Source organism: Pseudophryne corroboree, chromosome 6, assembly GCF_028390025.1.
Source record: "Pseudophryne corroboree isolate aPseCor3 chromosome 6, aPseCor3.hap2, whole genome shotgun sequence".
Taxonomy (NCBI): domain Eukaryota; kingdom Metazoa; phylum Chordata; class Amphibia; order Anura; family Myobatrachidae; genus Pseudophryne; species Pseudophryne corroboree.
In genome coordinates, this window is record NC_086449.1 from 811,934,158 (window position 1) to 811,953,715 (window position 19,558).

Consider the following 19,558-nt stretch of genomic DNA (forward strand, 5'->3'; position numbering starts at 1 on the left):
TGCAGAATTTTGCTGATAGTAGTTAGTTATACTAGTGACTGACCAGTGACCACCAGTGCGGTTTTATTATTATTTAATATAATCCGTTCTCTGCCTGAAAAAAAACGATACACAGTGACTCAGTCACATACCATATCTGTGCTCAGCCCAGTGTGCTGCATCATCTATGTATAATATCTGACTGTGCTCACACAGCTTAATTGTGGGGGAGACTGGGGAGCAGTTATAGGTTATAGCAGGAGCCAGGAGTACATATTAAACAGTGCACACTTTTGCTGCCAGAGTGCCACTGCCAGTGTGACTGACCAGTGACCACACTGACCACCAGTATATTGTGATTGTCTGCCTGAAAAAGTTAAACACTCGTCGTGTGACTTGTGTGGTGTTTTTTTATTCTATAAAAAACTCATTCTGCTGACAGTGTCCAGCAGGTCCGTCATTATATAATATATACCTGTCTGGCTGCAGTAGTGATATATATATATTTTTTATATCATTATTTATCATCCAGTCTATACTAGCAGCAGACACAGTACGGTAGTTCACGGCTGTAGCTACCTCTGTGTCGGCACTCGGCAGTCCATCCATAATTGTATACCACCTACCCGTGGTTTTTTTTTTCTTTCTTCTTTATACATACTACATCTCATTATCATCCAGTCTATATTAGCAGCAGACACAGTACGGTAGTCCACGGCTGTAGCTACCTCTGTGTCGGCACTCGGCAGTCCATCCATAATTGTATACCACCTACCCGTGGTTTTTTTTTTCTTTCTTCTTTATACATACTACATCTCATTATCATCCAGTCTATATTAGCAGCAGACACAGTACAGTACGGTAGTCCACGGCTGTAGCTACCTCTGTGTCGGCACTCGGCAGTCCATCCATAATTGTATACCACCTACCCGTGTTTTTTTTTTCTTTCTTCTTTATACATACTACATCTCATTATCATCCAGTCTATATTAGCAGCAGACACAGTACAGTACGGTAGTCCACGGCTGTAGCTACCTCTGTGTCGGCACTCGGCAGTCCATCCATAATTGTATACCACCTACCCGTGGTTTTTTCTTTCTTTCTTCTTTATACATACTACATCTCATTATCATCCAGTCTATATTAGCAGCAGACACAGTACGGTAGTCCACGGCTGTAGCTACCTCTGTGTCGGCACTTGGCAGTCCATCCATAATTGTATACCACCTACCCGTGGTTTTTTTTTCCTTTCTTCTTTATACATACTACATCTCATTATCATCAAGTCTATATTAGCAGCAGACACAGTACAGTACGGTAGTCCACGGCTGTAGTTACCTCTGTGTCGGCACTCGGCAGTCCATCCATAATTGTATACCACCTACCCGTGGTTTTTTTTTTCTTTCTTCTTTATACATACTACATCTCATTATCATCCAGTCTATATTAGCAGCAGACACAGTACAGTACGGTAGTCCACGGCTGTAGCTACCTCTGTGTCGGCACTCCATCCATAATTGTATACTAGTATCCATCCATCTCCATTGTTTACCTGAGGTGCCTTTTAGTTGTGCCTATTAAAATATGGAGAACAAAAATGTTGAGGTTCCAAAATTAGGGAAAGATCAAGATCCACTTCCACCTCGTGCTGAAGCTGCTGCCACTAGTCATGGCCGAGACGATGAAATGCCAGCAACGTCGTCTGCCATGGCCGATGCCCAATGTCATAGTACAGAGCATGTCAAATCCAAAACACCAAATATCAGTAAAAAAAGGACTCCAAAACCTAAAATAAAATTGTCGGAGGAGAAGCGTAAACTTGCCAATATGCCATTTACCACACGGAGTGGCAAGGAACGGCTGAGGCCCTGGCCTATGTTCATGGCTAGTGGTTCAGCTTCACATGAGGATGGAAGCACTCAGCCTCTCGCTAGAAAAATGAAAAGACTCAAGCTGGCAAAAGCAGTAGCACCGCAAAGAACTGTGCGTTCTTCGAAATCCCAAATCCACAAGGAGAGTCCAATTGTGTCGGTTGCGATGCCTGACCTTCCCAACACTGGACGTGAAGAGCATGCGCCTTCCACCATTTGCACGCTCCCTGCAAGTGCTGGAAGGAGCACCCGCAGTCCAGTTCCTGATAGTCAGATTGAAGATGTCAGTGTTGAAGTACACCAGGATGAGGAGGATATGGGTGTTGCTGGCGCTGGGGAGGAAATTGACCAGGAGGATTCTGATGGTGAGGTGGTTTGTTTAAGTCAGGCACCCGGGGAGACACCTGTTGTCCGTGGGAGGAATATGGCCACTGACATGCCTGGTGAAAATACCAAAAAAATCAGCTCTTCGGTGTGGAAGTATTTCAACAGAAATGCGGACAACAGGTGTCAAGCCGTGTGTTGCCTTTGTCAAGCTGTAATAAGTAGGGGTAAGGACGTTAACCACCTCGGAACATCCTCCCTTATACGTCACCTGCAGCGCATTCATAATAAGTCAGTGACAAGTTCAAAAACTTTGGGCGACAGCGGAAGCAATCCACTGACCAGTAAATCCCTTCCTCTTGTAACCAAGCTCACGCAAACCACCCCACCAACTCCCTCAGTGTCAATTTCCTCCTTCCCCAGGAATGCCAATAGTCCTGCAGGCCATGTCACTGGCAATTCTGACGAGTCCTTTCCTGCCTGGGATTCCTCCGATGCATCCTTGAGTGTAATGCCTACTGCTGCTGGCGCTGCTGTTGTTGCTGCTGGGAGTCGATGGTCATCCCAGAGGGGAAGTCGTAAGCCCACTTGTACTACTTCCAGTAAGCAATTGACTGTCCAACAGTCCTTTGCGAGGAAGATGAAATATCACAGCAGTCATCCTGCTGCAAAGCGGATAACTGAGGCCTTGACAACTATGTTGGTGTTAGACGTGCGTCCGGTATCCGCCGTTAGTTCACAGGGAACTAGACAATTTCTTGAGGTAGTGTGCCCCCGTTACCAAATACCATCTAGGTTCCACTTCTCTAGGCAGGCTATACCGAGAATGTACACGGACGTCAGAAAAAGACTCACCAGTGTCCTAAAAAATGCAGTTGTACCCAATGTCCACTTAACCACGGACATGTGGACAAGTGGAGCAGGGCAGGGTCAGGACTATATGACTGTGACAGCCCACTGGGTAGATGTATGGACTCCCGCCGCAAGAACAGCAGCGGCGGCACCAGTAGCAGCATCTCGCAAACGCCAACTCTTTCCTAGGCAGGCTACGCTTTGTATCACCGCTTTCCAGAATACGCACACAGCTGAAAACCTCTTACGGCAACTGAGGAAGATCATCGCGGAATGGCTTACCCCAATTGGACTCTCCTGTGGATTTGTGGCATCGGACAACGCCAGCAATATTGTGTGTGCATTAAATATGGGCAAATTCCAGCACGTCCCATGTTTTGCACATACCTTGAATTTGGTGGTGCAGAATTTTTTTAAAAACGACAGGGGCGTGCAAGAGATGCTGTCGGTGGCCAGAAGAATTGCGGGACACTTTCGGCGTACAGGCACCACGTACAGAAGACTGGAGCACCACCAAAAACTACTGAACCTGCCCTGCCATCATCTGAAGCAAGAAGTGGTAACGAGGTGGAATTCAACCCTCTATATGCTTCAGAGGTTGGAGGAGCAGCAAAAGGCCATTCAAGCCTATACAATTGAGCACGATATAGGAGGTGGAATGCACCTGTCTCAAGCGCAGTGGAGAATGATTTCAACGTTGTGCAAGGTTCTGATGCCCTTTGAACTTGCCACACGTGAAGTCAGTTCAGACACTGCCAGCCTGAGTCAGGTCATTCCCCTCATCAGGCTTTTGCAGAAGAAGCTGGAGACATTGAAGGAGGAGCTAACACGGAGCGATTCCGCTAGGCATGTGGGACTTGTGGATGGAGCCCTTAATTCGCTTAACAAGGATTCACGGGTGGTCAATCTGTTGAAATCAGAGCACTACATTTTGGCCACCGTGCTCGATCCTAGATTTAAAGCCTACCTTGGATCTCTCTGACTTTCCGGCAGACACAAGTCTGCTGGGGTTGAAAGACCTGCTGGTGAGAAAATTGTCAAGTCAAGCGGAACGCGACCTGTCAACATCTCCTCCTTCACATTCTCCCGCAACTGGGGGTGCGAGGAAAAGGCTCAGAATTCCGAGCCCACCCGCTGGCGGTGATGCAGGGCAGTCTGGAGCGACTGCTGATGCTGACATCTGGTCCGGACTGAAGGACCTGACAACGATTACGGACATGTCGTCTACTGTCACTGCATATGATTCTCTCAACATTGAAATAATGGTGGAGGATTATATGAGTGACCGCATCCAAGTAGGCACGTCACACAGTCCGTACTTATACTGGCAGGAAAAAGAGGCAATTTGGAGGCCCTTGCACAAACTGGCTTTATTCTACCTAAGTTGCCCTCCCACAAGTGTGTACTCCGAAAGAGTGTTTAGTGCCGCCGCTCACCTTGTCAGCAATCGGCGTACGAGGTTACATCCAGAAAATGTGGAGAAGATGATGTTCATTAAAATGAATTATAATCAATTCCTCCGCGGAGACATTGACCAGCAGCAATTGCCTCCACAAAGTACACAGGGAGCTGAGATGGTGGATTCCAGTGGGGACGAATTGATAATCTGTGAGGAGGGGGATGTACACGGTGATATATCGGAGGATGATGATGAGGTGGACATCTTGCCTCTGTAAAGCCAGTTTGTGCAAGGAGAGATTAATTGCTTCTTTTTTGGTGGGGGTCCAAACCAACCCGTCATATCAGTCACAGTCGTGTGGCAGACCCTGTCACTGAAATGATGGGTTGGTTAAAGTGTGCATGTCCTGTTTATACAACATAAGGGTGGGTGGGAGGGCCCAAGGACAATTCCATCTTGCACCTCTTTTTTCTTTAATTTTTCTTTGCGTCATGTGCTGTTTGGGGAGTGTTTTTTGGAAGGGCCATCCTGCGTGACACTGCAGTGCCACTCCTAGATGGGCCCGGTGTTTGTGTCGGCCACTAGGGTCGCTTATCTTACTCACACAGCTACCTCATTGCACCTCTTTTTTTCTTTGCGTCATGTGCTGTTTGGGGAGGGTTTTTTGGAAGGGACATCCTGCGTGACACTGCAGTGCCACTCCTAGATGGGCCCGGTGTTTGTGTCGGCCACTAGGGTCGCTTATCTTACTCACACAGCTACCTCATTGCGCCTCTTTTTTTCTTTGCGTCATGTGCTGTTTGGGGAGTGTTTTTTGGAAGGGCCATCCTGCGTGACACTGCAGTGCCACTCCTAGATGGGCCCGGTGTTTGTGTCGGCCACTAGGGTCGCTTATCTTACTCACACAGCTACCTCATTGCGCCTCTTTTTTTCTTTGCGTCATGTGCTGTTTGGGGAGGGTTTTTTGGAAGGGACATCCTGCGTGACACTGCAGTGCCACTCCTAGATGGGCCCGGTGTTTGTGTCGGCCACTAGGGTCGCTTATCTTACTCACACAGCTACCTCATTGCGCCTCTTTTTTTCTTTGCGTCATGTGCTGTTTGGGGAGGGTTTTTTGGAAGGGACATCCTGCGTGACACTGCAGTGCCACTCCTAGATGGGCCCGGTGTTTGTGTCGGCCACTAGGGTCGCTTATCTTACTCACACAGCTACCTCATTGCGCCTCTTTTTTTCTTTGCGTCATGTGCTGTTTGGGGAGGGTTTTTTGGAAGGGACATCCTGTGTGACACTGCAGTGCCACTCCTAGATGGGCCAGGTGTTTGTGTCGGCCACTAGGGTCGCTTAGCTTAGTCATCCAGCGACCTTGGTGCAAATTTTAGGACTAAAAATAATATTGTGAGGTGTGAGGTATTCAGAATAGACTGAAAATGAGTGGAAATGATGGTTTTTGAGGTTAATAATACTATGGGATCAAAATGACCCCCAAATTCTATGATTTAAGCTGTTTTTTAGTTTTTTTGGAAAAAAACACCCGAATCCAAAACACACCCGAATCCGACAAAAAAAATTTGGTTAGGTTTTGCCAAAACGCGGTCGAACCCAAAACACGGCCGCGGAACCGAACCCAAAACCAAAACACAAAACCCGAAAAATTTCCGGCGCTCATCTCTACCAGGCACAGTATCCTAACTGAGGCTTGGAGGAGGGTCATAGGGGGAGGAGCCAGTGCACACCAGGTAGTCCTAAAGCTTTTACTTTTGTGCCCAGTCTCCTGCGGAGCCGCTATTCCCCATGGTCCTTACGGAGTTCCCAGCATCCACTACGGACTACGAGAAATAGAATTATCGGTAAGTAAATTCTTATTTTTTTGTCATTTGGTGGTATGTAGGGGTTCTTTCAGACCTTTTCCTTTGGGCCTGCAATATATCTAGGTATGCCCCTGGGCCTGCTCATTGTAGTGTGGTATAAAATGAACTGGAGGGCATTTTAATGTTATATAATATGAACCGGGGCACTGTAATGAGGCACAATGTGAACAGTGAGCACTATATATCATAATGTGAATTGGGGGTACTGTGCGGCATAATGTGTACTGGCAGCTCTGAATTGTGACATAGGGGGAACTTAAGCACTACTGTGATTCATAAAAGAAACTAGGGCACTACTATGGGGCATAACATTAATGAGGCTCTACTATGGTTCAGAAAATGAACTAGGGCACTAATGTAGGGCATAACATTAACAACTGCTGCAGAGAAGTGTCTCTAGAAGCATTGGGACGGGGGCCCCTTCAAAATGTTGCTATGGGGCCCACAAAGTTCTGGCTACGCCCCTGGTCTGCACGCAGGCTCAATCTAGCACCGGCGACAGCGACGTGCGGGGACGTGCATCACTATCACTGTGGGGCAACACACAGAGATTTCCGTGCTTAAGTTCTAAGCAATCTAGTCAGATTGCTTAGAATTTATGCACGGATATCTCCGCGTGTACCCCCTTTAGGGACACAGATAATATGTATGACTGATAAAGATACACATTGGGCCTTATTCAGAGTTGGAGATCAATGTAATCACAAAATGTATCTTGGAAAAAGCGCATTTTCTTCCTAGTATGAGTGGGCGTGTTCTGTTCTGATGTTATCTTATAGCATTGAATAATAATGTATGCTGATTATGTCTTTTATTTCTTTTTGGTAATACCTGATTTATTACAGGTAGACACAGACAGTATCGGACTGAGGCATTAAGGGCCCACCGGGGCGGATGCTATGGTAGGAGGCCATGTATAGGGGTGTAGCAAGTCTCCAGAGGGGGTGTGGCCAGTATCCAGAGAGGGTGTGGCCTGCCACCACATTGGTTTGCCTAACCATTAGAGCGTGCATGGCCCCTTGATAAATATATACCGTATATACTGCTAGTGCGTGCATGATAATGTACCAGAGTAATAACAGCAATGCACTGTAGAGAATACACCATAGTCCTGTGCAGGATAATGTAACATAAGTATAATGTATGTAACCCTAATATGGGGTTTACAGTGACAAATTAGTTACTATCTATGGTGGGTAGTATTATATGGTATAACCCTGACACTTAATGACTGATATAGATTTATTATTTATGGGAAAATATATATATATATATGGATATATATGATACATAATTACAGTATGAATAAATGTAAGTATGTGTTATGCACCAATGGTGGTAGACAGGTGGTAAATGTAAATGCCCCCGGGAACTGGGGTAAATTCTTCTGAGTGTCCTCGAGCTAAAACAAAAGTGCTGTGTGCAGAGAGGGGAGCGAGCATGCAGCACGCGGGGTTAAGGGACTGTTACTCCGTGGGGGGAAAAAAAAAACGGAGCGAAGGAGACAGATCTGACAGGAGGAGAACGGAGAGAGCTGACAGAGGCACCGCTGTGGAGAGCGGGGAAGTCAGTTGATTGACCGGGACCAGAAGCGGTAGTGAACCCGGACCAAGAGGACTGGACTGCGGCCACCGGAGCAGGGGGAGCACCGATTGGAAGAAAGGCGGAGATCTAACTGACGGCGACGCTGAGGAGAAGTGGAGGGACTCTATACCAGAGAAGGCCGCTGCTGACGAGACTGGGAAGGGAGAGGATGGTGGAAGCAGCGATCGGGGTACACGGAGCGGGTGACCGGTGAGGAGACATCGCGCTAAAACATCCACCCAGCAGGGAGAGAGATAATCACCTGAGGTGACATTATGGTGTATAGTCAGTTCGGAGTATAATACAGAGACTGTGCCCATACTCACCTCATAGAACTCAGGGAAAGTTGGGAGTACTAGCCAGTTGAGTCTGCAGGGGAAGAGGAGAGCCAGCCCCTATATTAACATACTGAGTTCAGCCCAGATCTGGGGGAGGAGTGCTTGGCATGAGGGACAGAGACTGCTAATGATAAAGAATATAGAACATAAATAGACTTGTGTTCCTTATAAGTATCAGTGGAAAACCGGTGCTGGACATAAACTATACCGATACATTCTCTCTTCAGTAGTGCAGTGCAATAATCTAAATAAAGGAATATATTCTGTAACCCCCATGAAATACTCCTTGTATTGCTACATACAATTGTTAAGTCAGCACGAGGGCTGAGGTACTGTAGGATATTATACACAGAGATTCTACACAGAGGGATGAGATACTTTTGCACTGGGGGTATCATTGTATTTATCGCTGGCCCCTTTGACTGCATTTAACCTAATAGTCACCAGGATAGAGCTACGGAAGCATTGGAAAGTTATAAATATTGGAGGAGATTGAAAGCAGATACCCCTAATAGTATAATCTCCATGGATAACAAGGATAGTTATATATGCAGCAAGAGACAAGTACCCTTCTCCGTTGTCGCCTAAGACTGTACTTGAAAGCAGCTAAGAGAAGATCATCAGACCCACGCTAGGCCATCGATACGTAGCGATCAGTAGATTTGAAGTACTGGACATCATACTACTTCGGAATTTGTGACCCAGAAGATGTATATATATTTCCCTCTAATCTTTATGAACCCTACTAGTAATTCATTCATCCTAATGTGACGACTACAACAAGAGTAAATAAGGTAACTTGGGCCCCAACAGTGCACCAACGATAAACAAAGGGTATACCCAACACATAAAACTGAGACTGCAGTGTGAATTATAAGGTTATAGTAACTGTATTATTAATCTATCTGATAAACCTAGTTGAAATAAGTTGTTGTATGGTAGAAAAGGTAACAATTTATGTATAGACATATATGTTGGTAAATTATATCATTATTCTGTGGGTAATGATTTCAAATGCTTGTAAGAATTGGTAATGTACTGTTAACCTAAAGTAAATAAGTGTTTATTCGGTGAACCCAAGAACATGAGAAGGTATTAACGTCCTATTAATAAATACTTACCGTTGAATGGGATCCGTTGTTTCAGTCATCTGAATATCCGAATCTGAAAAACATAAGCAGACATAAAAGGTACAGTGAACATCTTACTCAACCCACACAAGACCAAGTAAATATAACATTACTTATAATAGCTTTCCCAAGCAAGCCTGGGTTGGAACAAACACTGCTTGGGTGGAGGCACTCTGTCCTATGTAGAAAGTAACCCTGTGAGGTGAAGTAAGGGTTACATGTATAATTCATGTACACAGTCTGGAACATGATCCCTAGAGGAGGGGCCCCCAGGCATTGGGGCTCACTGGCAGTTACCCCTGTACCCCAGGGGCAAACGCAGGATTTACTTGGGGGGGTTTCCATATTTTAAATATATATGTAAAATATACATATATAGGAAGTGGTGTTGGCGACACTAAGGTAGTGAAAAGACTTTTCTTTACCGGAGTGCTGCCGACACCACTTGCTATATTTGGGCTCCTGGCCGGTGGGCACCATCGGAAGGCATCGGGGCTGTTATTTACATATGGGAGTGCTGCCTCATGGGCTCTTATATATATATACACACACACAAATCAGTCCTTGCGCACAAAGTCCCTCAGGCTCCAGAGTTTAAAATGTCCAAAATGTTGCTCTGATCCCTCCAAGCTCTCCGAGTATCGCAAGAACAACTGGTAAACAAATGGGGAGCGCACTTGTAAGTGGTTAAAAAGTACAATCTTTACTTACAACATATGCTCACGTACATTCCCCCTGACGAAGTCACCCATTGGACGAAATGCGTTGGCATAGCCTAGACGTGGACGCTGTGACGTCATCTGCCGAGACCAGAGCGGACGCTGAGACAAGTCTGCATTACAACCGGAGCAGCTAAGTTGCAGCGATCCATTCATGCCGTTCATTTTACATTTGAATGTACGTGAGCATATGTTTTATGTAAAGAGTGTGCTTATTAACCACTTACACGTGCACTCTCCATTTATTTACTACACACACACACACACACACACACACACACACACACACACACACACACACACACACACACACACACACACACACACACTGTATAGGGACCAGATGCACACTGACACACACACTGTATAGGGACCAGATGCACACCGACACACACGCACACACACTGTATAGGGACCAGATGCACACTGACACACACACACACACACACACACACACACACACACACACACACACACACACACACACACACACACACACACTGTATAGGGACCAGATGCACACTGACACACACACTGTATAGGGACCAGATGCACACCGACACACACGCACACACACTGTATAGGGACCAGATGCACACTGACACACACACACACACACACACACACACACACACACACACACACACACACACACACACACACACTGTATAGGGACCAGATGCACACTGACACACACACTGTATAGGGACCAGATGCACACTGACACACACACTGTATAGGGACCAGATGCACACCGACACACACGCACACACACTGTATAGGGACCAGATGCACACTGACACACACACACACACACACACACACACACACACACACACACACACACACACACACACACTGTATAGGGACCTGATGCACACTGACACCCACACACACACTGTATAGGGACCTGATGCACACTGACACACACACACACACACACACACACACACACACACACACACACACACACACACACACACACACACTGTATAGGGACCTGATGCACACTGACACACACACATGTTGTACAGGGGGAGCATACCTTCTCAATCATCACAGGCCAGCTCTCCCTCCTTCAGACCCTACTGCACTGTGTCCCTCCCCCTGTTCCCAGCATGGGGGAGGGCTGCTGTGTGTGCTCAGAGCTGCCGGAGTCTGACAGGCAGTGTCCGTGAAGGCTCCCATCAGAGGAGCCTGTAATATCCACAGCGCAGATTTCTGCAGCAGGAGTGACAGTGACTCACTGTCACTGACTGCAGTCCACGCTCTACGCCGGCCGCCGAGGGGTGAGTGCGCCGGCTGGAGGGGGCTCTCTGTGTGGCTGCAGGTCCGTCCTCTCCGCTGGTAGGGGTCTCTGATGCGGGCCTGCTTCCATCTTCCGGAAGCAGCCGCACCATGCATGACGATGCCTAGTCCTCCTGGGCGCTGCACATGCGGCTGCTTCCGGAAGTTCAGCTGTGATTGCGGTAGCGGTTGCGATCATCGCGGTTTATATTGAGACGGAGACAAAGCTGTCTCTGTCTCTGAAAACAAGAATTTGCCCTAACAGAGGGGGGGGGGGGGGGGTTCTGGGTACTCAGAAACCCCCCCTGCGTGCACCACTGTACATACCCCGATCTCACATGCCTGATGCAGCGATCGCCGAGCAGGCTGATTACTGTCGCCTCTGTGCTGCACCCTGTCAGGACTGCATTACTGACCGGACACCTGGGTTAATCAAGGATGCCACTGCCACCGGCTTTCAAACTCTCGACTCCACCTCCATGTACAAAAACAGCGTGCAGAGAGAGTTAGATTTGGGTGGGGTGTGTTCAATCTGCAATCTAAATTGCTGTGTAAAAATCAAGCAGCCAGTATTTACCCTGCACAGAAACAATATATAACCCAACCAAATCTAACTCTCTCTGCACATGTTATATCTGCCCCTCCTGCAGTGCACATGGTTTTGCCCAACTGCTAACAAAGTTCCTGCTGCGATCAACTCAGAATTACCCCCAATGTATCTGCTTTATTAGGATTGGTACAAGGGTGGATATTTTATATTGTGTTGACCATCAATAGATGGCGCTAGACACGCCCAAAAGGCGGTGCTAGACACACCCCTCCCGACGGTGTACCCCCTAATAAAACGTGCTGTGCACGCCTATGCTCTCATACTCACCTACTCTCATACTCACCTACTCTCATACTCACCTATTCTCATATTTCTGCTACTTGATAATGCACATAAGCTATATCTATATCATACTCACCTACTCTCAGAAGTTGCAGGATACTCACAATATTTTGGGTAGCTCCTGCACCCCCAGAAGAGTAAGCGTCTCTCCCGCATCCTACCCGCTTCCCATCAGGCAGGATGTGGAGAAAATCACCATAATGGTGGTTCCGGGCAGAGGGGGTGGGATTCAGTGATGCTATTTGCATAATTACACCCCGTCCCTGTCCTTGGACCTACAAATTGCAGCATTTTTCCTATGTTGGGGCCTAATAATGTGACAGACCGGCCCCCGGCCCCCAAAGTGGGCAGCAGTGAGGAGACAAAAGTAGGTTACTAAGATATACCAGATGATTCATCGCGCCCTACGGGCGCTCTTCACACCGTCATATGGGGCTACGCCCCATTAACCCTTGTGGCATGCAATATTTGTATTATATGGAGTATTACCTTCAATCATAATTGTGTGAGTGGTTAAATATTGCACGGACAAAGGGTGTGCAATGGTTAAGGGGTCGTAGCCTCTTGCAATGGCGTGAACAGTGCACGCAGGGCCTGATGAATCACCTAGTAGGTGCTGTGGTTGGGGAGTGGTGGGTGAGGGAGAGGTGCAGATGGGGGAGGTGGTTCGGGGGTGGTACGGATGGGGGAGGGGGTGCCATGTGTGGGGGAGGGGCAGTAGCAGTGGTGCTACAGGTGGGGCTGGTGCGGTGGTGGCACAGGTGGGGAAGAGGCAGGTGCGTGGGTGCCACAGTTGGGGGAGGGGGTCCAGAAGAAGATGCACTCAATAAACTTCAGCTCCCAGCAGCCCCTAGCACCGGAGCTATAGTTTATTTAGTGCATCTTCTTCCCTGTAATGTGGCGCGTTGGGACACCGGCACTAACAATAGTGACTGGCTGGCAGAACTGACTGACTCGCTGAATCAATGTAAAAGGTGAGAGTGCTGTGCAGTGTCAGTGACACTGCACACCCACTGCACTGCACAGCACTGTCACCTTTTACATTGATTCAGCGTCCAGACATTACCCTCCGCGATATCAGCCACTCTATCCATTACATTAGCCATCTCGCGGCTTCCAGGCTGGCAGCCCAGGTGCTGTGTTGCTGAGTCAGGGCCTCTGGGGATGTGGGCGCGGCTGTGGTGGGGAGGCACTTCTGTAACATCACGCGCAGAGGAGGCTCCAGGGCTCAGAGAGTATGCAGCGCAGGGAGGGCTATGAAAGCCTTCCGCTGCACCGCTTTCATACACATCTATGCCGGTGGCCGCAGCAGCTTTCGTTCCACCTGCGCCGCCCTACGGAGTGGGGATTATTGATGTCGGAGGGGGCAGGTGGACTGGCAGCAGGACATTGGGGGTCATTCCGACCTGATCGCTAGCAGGCTACTTTTAGCGCTGCTGCGATCAAGTAGTCGCCGCCTACAGGGCTGCAAACGCTTGTGCAGAGAGCTGCACAAACAAAAGTTTTTGCAGTCTCTGCACAGCTCAGGACTTACTCACCCACTGCGATCATCCAGGACGGAGCTGACGTCAGGATCCCTCCCTGGAAACGGCTGGGCACGCCTGCGTTCAGACGGACACTCCCTGAAAACGGGCAGTTGATGCCTCCGGCCGTCCTCTTCCTGTCAATCTTCTTGCATTCGCTGCTGTGAATGCTTTATTCGATATTCTCGTCACTGCCCGGTGACGGGCATCGCCAGGCAGCGATGCTCCTGCGCATTTCCACCCGCATGCATGCGCAGTTCTGACCCGTTCACACGGCTGCAAAAAAGTGCAGCGTGCGTACGGGTCGGAATGACCCCTATAGGACGCTGCAGTAAAAGGATTTTTTTCCACCTATCTACAGTGCAGAGACTTGCTGCAGATGCAGTGGCATACCCTCCAGCTGCACCTTTTTGGCAGGTACAGTCCCTATTTTATGGTCTGTACCAATTTTTGGCTCTCCAAACTCCCATTGAAAGTGTAGGAAAAGGGGCGTGATCACGGCACTGTACCCGTGGCCACGCCCCCTTTTTGAATTTGTAGCCATTTTTATGTGTAAATTGTTGGAGGGTATGATGCTGCAGATGCAGTGGGCCTATTTTGGGGTGTGTACCTGGAGCTGCAGCTCCATCAGCCCCATTGTTAATCCTGCTCTGGGAAAACACAGCAGCCAAAGGGCAGAGCCTCCCATTGGATGTAACCTGTGTGGGAGGGCATTTCTCGCCCAATCAGCTGTGGACTGGGTGTGATAGACCTGCTGCTAACCCAATGAGAGCTTCTAGCCACGCCCAGCGTTATACACACAGGCACAGAGTCACAGATCTGGGCTATTATATAGGAGATATACAAATATGCTTAAGCCCCATACACACTAGAAGAGAAAGCAAAAGATCTCGTTCAGAAGGGCCAATCTGAGCGAGGTATTTCACAATCTCGTCCAGTGTGTACACTCAATGAACATGTACAGACGAGGGAGGTTCTCGTTAACGACAGCCCCCCACCATCGCTGCCGCCACCAATATCAGCGTCCGCGGGGATCACCTAGTTTGCACCAGGCTTTAGACAGATTTGGTACCCCATAGAAAAGATAATAAATAATTGGATTATAGTGATATTTTATACTGTTTGCTTTCTTGAATTAGCATCACCCATCTCTTCATTCTTCTAATCAGTCATTCAGCCAAAAAATAGAGATAAGTAGTTGCTCTGCTGTTTGGTATCATTGTGTGCACCACACTGAGCATGGTCCAGAGAAAGCAAAGGATAGCATTGTCTGAGATCAGAAAGAAAAGCATACACCTGCATAATAAAGGTAAAGGCTATAAGACCATGTCCATTGGCAACAAGATGGCGGAGTGGGTATTCTTTACCCGGGCCTGTTGCGGGGCCCTAGTCCAACTGACCCCCCTCCCCTTTCCCAATTGCAGTAAGCCACACTTCAGGAAGGGAGAGAGAGAACGGACTGTTGATGCAGCAGCCTCTCTCCACAGCGTGCTGGGCTGGAGTAAGAGGCAGCAGTCAGTCCTCTCCCTGCATGGGGGAGCGATCGCACTCACACACCCCGGTGCCCCGTGTGTGGGTCTGAGCATAAGATAATTTTTTTATATTTTCTAAGGATGGGGTCTGGCCACACCTCCCCCCATTGGCCATGCCCCTCCCTGTACCGGGGCCTGGCAAAGCTGTCGGCACTCCTCTCCATGTCCAAGCCGCTGTGACTATAGCTGCAAATATTATTATGAAGTTTAAAGTCCATGAGACTGTGTCCTGGATGTGGCTGCAAGAGGATAACTGGCCCCAGATTAAACAGAAGGATGGTGGGAATTATAGAAAAAGAGCCAAGGAAAACGTCCACAGAGATACAGCTGAGCTCAAAGGTCAGGGTATGTCAGGGTCTGATCCCACCATCCAGCGCTTTCTGACTGGTCAACACTTTTGATAATACCACATCAGGGCCGAAACTAGGATTTTTGTCACCCGGGGCAAGGTAGTCATTTGACACCCCCCCCCCGGCAAAAAAAAAAAAATTCTTTTACAATAAATAAATAAAAATAATAATAAAAAAAATTAAAATAAATAAATACATGAATAAAAATATTATATGTATATATATATATCTCTTTCAGAACTTTTTTACCTGAAAAATTGCCTTTTCTAACATGAACTTCATATCCAGGAAAAAGTGTCCCCATTTTACACAGTACGACAGGCAAGTGTCCCCATTCCCCATTTTACACATTGCGGCAGACAGGTGACCCCATTTTACACATTGCGGCAGACAGGTGTCCCCATTTTACACATTGCGGCAGGAAAAAGTGTCCCCATTTGACACATTGCGGCAGGCAAGTGTCCCCATTTTACACATTGCGGCAGGAAAAAGTGTCCCCATTTTACACATTGCGGCAGGAAAAAGTGTCCCCATTTTACACATTGCGGCAGGCACAGGTCCCCATTTTACACAGTACGCTGGCAAGTGTCCCCATTTTACACATTGCGGCAGGCACAGGTCCCTATTTTACACAGTACGCTGGCAAGTGTCCCCATTTTACACATTGCGGCAGGCACAGGTCCCCATTTTACACAGTACGCTGGCAAGTGTCCCCATTTTACACATTGCGGCAGGCACAGGTCCCCATTTTACACAGTACGCTGGCAAGTGTCCCCATTTTACACATTGCGGCAGGCACAGGTCCCCATTTTACACAGTACGCTGGCAAGTGTCCCCATTTTACACATTGTGGCAGGAAAAAGTGTCCCCATTTTACACATTGAGGCAGGCACAGGTCCCCATTTTACACATTGCGGCAGGCACAGGTCCCCATTTTACACATTGCGGCAGGACGGTGGTGGAGGGAGAGAGAGAGAGAGGAAGGGAGAGGGGCTGACTTACATTTGAAGCGGTTCTCGCCGCTCTTCAGCCGCCTCTCCCTCCTCGTCCGGTCTGCGCGGCTCCCCCTTCTCCCTCCTCCGGCGGGGTTTCGTGGAATGACGCGTTTGCGCCGTGACGTCACGACGCAATCGCGTCATTCCGCGAAACCCCGCCCCCCGAGCTGAACACTCGGGAGAAGGGGGTTTCAATGTTATAAAAGTGCCGCGGCGGGTGTTAGGGGGTCTCGGCGCCCCCTCCAATCCGGCGCCCAGGTCGCCTGCCCCCCTAGCCCCCCCCTAGTTTCGGCCCTGACCACATACAGGCCAGACTGGAATCTGCTATAATGTATATTGGGGGTGATTCCGAGTTGTTCGCTCGCTAGCTGATTTTAGCAGCATTGCATACGCTAGGTCGCCGCCCTCTGGGAGTGTATCTTAGCATAGCAGAATTGTGAATAGAAATTTCTTAGCAGTTTCTGAGTAGCTCCAGACCTACTCACAAATAGCGACCAGTTCAGTCAGTTTCGTTCCTGGTTTGACGTCACACACACGCCCAGCCACTCCCCCGTTTCTCCAGACACTCCCATGTTTTTCCCTCAAACGCCTGCGTTTTTCCGCACACTCCCAGAAAATGGCCAGTTTCAATCACACTCCGATCAGTGCCCCCAGTTGCTGTGCCCCTTGTAGCTGTGCCCCCTGTAGCTTTGCCCCCAGTAGCTGTGCCCCTTGTGGCTGTGCCCCCAGTAGTTGTGACCCCTGTAGCTGTGCCCCTAGTAGCAGTGCCCTGAGTAGTGGTGCCCTTAGTTGCTGTGGCCCCTGTAGCTTTGCCCCTAGTAGTTGTGACCCCAGTCGCTGTGCCCCTTGTAGCTGTGTCCCCTGTACCTTTGCCTCAATAGCTGTGCCCCGAGTAGTTGTGACCCCAGTCGCTGTGCCCCCTTTAGCTGTTCCCCCAGTAGCTTTGCCCCCTGAAGCTGTGCCCCCAGTAGTTGTGACCCCAGTCACTGTGCCCTCAGTCGCTGTGCCCCCTGTAGCTTTGCCCCCTGTAGCTTTGCCCCCAGTAGTTGTGACCCCTGTAATTGTGCCCCTTGTAGCTGTGCCCCCAGTTGCTGTGCCCCTTGTAGTTGTGCCCCCAGTTGCTGTGCCCCAGTTGCTGTGCCCCTTGCAGTTGTGCCCCAGTTGCTCTGCCCCTGGTAGCTGTGCCAGTGCCCCAAACACAAACACATAAAAAAAAAAAACACACACACATACTTACCACTCCTGGATGGTCATTCGCTCGTTGCCGATTTTCGCTATGCTGTGATTTGTGGCTAAATGCACATGCGCATGGTACGAGGGCGCATGCGCTAAATTATTTAACCCAAAACTTAGTAGATTTGCTGTTGTCTGTGCAGCGCTTTTCAGTCGCTCTGCTGATCGGTGAATGATTGACAGGAAAGGGGCGTTTCTGGATGGTAACTGAGCGTTTTCCGGGAGTGTGCTAAAAAACGCAGGCGTGCCAGGTAAATGCGGGAGTGTCTGGAGAAATGGGGGAGTGGCTGGGCGAACGCTGGGCGTGTTTGTGACGTCAAACCAGGAACTAAACGGACTGAGCTGATCGCAGTCTGTGAGTAGGTCTGGAGCTACTCAGAAACTGCAGGGAATTATTATTTAGTAGCAGTTCTGCTAATCTTTCGTTTGCTATTCTGCTAAACTAAGATACACTCCCAGAGGGCGGCGGCCTAGCGTTTGCAATGCTGCTAAAAGCAGCTAGCGAGCGAACAACTTGGAATGACCCCCCTGCTGCGCTGTCCTCCGTCTCCGACCGCCGGCTCGTCTCTACTATGGGAGAGATGTCATGACTCATGACGTCTCTCCCATAGTAGCGCCGCTCAGACACTAGGGGTCAATTATGACCTCTAGTGTCAGTCAGCGGCGCCGTCTGCAGCGGGCGCCCACACAGCCCACGGCGCTCGCTGCAGCCGCGAAGGGGGCTCGCTACTGATTGGACAGCGGATCCAGCACTGGATCCGCTGGGGCACGGACAGGGACGTGCATTTATCGGGACTGAATGCACGCTCCTGTCATTGCGGCACCAGTATAGGTGCCGCTTCCCAATTATTTTTCAATGGGCTTTCACAGCCCATTGCTGTGCCCCGCCCCCTGCCCGCCCCCCGCTGCTCGGACTTTTAGTGTTAGCAGCGGGAGGCACCTCTCCCGCTGCCTCCCAGCCCAACTATGCAGCCATAGTAAGAGGGGAAAAATTATTACAATAATAAAAGAAGATATTTATTGCAGACTCTGTTATATCTTCTTTTTATTATTTTAATCATTATGACAGGGGAGGCACTGCCTCCTACCTCCCCTGCCTCCCCTGACTGCAAGTCCCTGACACAGGTGTACGGGTCGTTGGATAGACACAACTTAGGTCGACAGTCACTAGGTCGACCATGGAATGTCGACATGCATTATGTCAACAGGGACGATAGGTTGACATGGTCTTTAGGTCAACATGTACTAGATGGACAGGTCAAATGGTCGACATGGGTTTTTGGACTGTTTTTGGCGTTGTATTCTTCGTAACGTGACGGGAAACCCCAATTAGTGCACCATGTCCCCTCGCACGGCTCGCTTCGATCGTTATGCTTCGGGCAAGGTTACCGTTCCAATCGTAGTCCACGTGGATCGTTAAGTATGAAAAAAAATTAATACAAAAAAAGTGAAAATCTCATGTCGACCTTTTGACCTGTCTACCTAGTACATGTCTACCTAATGCATGTCGACCCTTAGTGGTCGACCTAATGACTGTCGACCTAAGCTGTGTCGACCTAACGACCGTAACCCGGACACAGATACCATTCAGCAAGTTCCAAAAAAGCAATTTTTTTAAGGAACTTGCAGTAAGAGTGTAACTACGCCATCCTGAGATGGCGCACAGTCCCCCATTTGTCTTC

General features: G+C 48.8%; 1 protein-coding gene across 2 annotated transcripts in view; it reads right to left on the minus strand.

The window, feature by feature from the left end:
- Positions 1–19,558, minus strand: part of LOC134933675 (E3 ubiquitin/ISG15 ligase TRIM25-like) — a 69,562-nt gene that overhangs the window by 5,324 nt on the left and 44,680 nt on the right. For both annotated transcript variants that reach the window (XM_063929050.1, XM_063929051.1), the window contains exon 2: positions 9,337–9,379. In XM_063929050.1, coding sequence (XP_063785120.1) covers positions 9,337–9,379 — 43 coding nt within the window. The remainder of the gene's footprint in view (positions 1–9,336; positions 9,380–19,558) is intronic.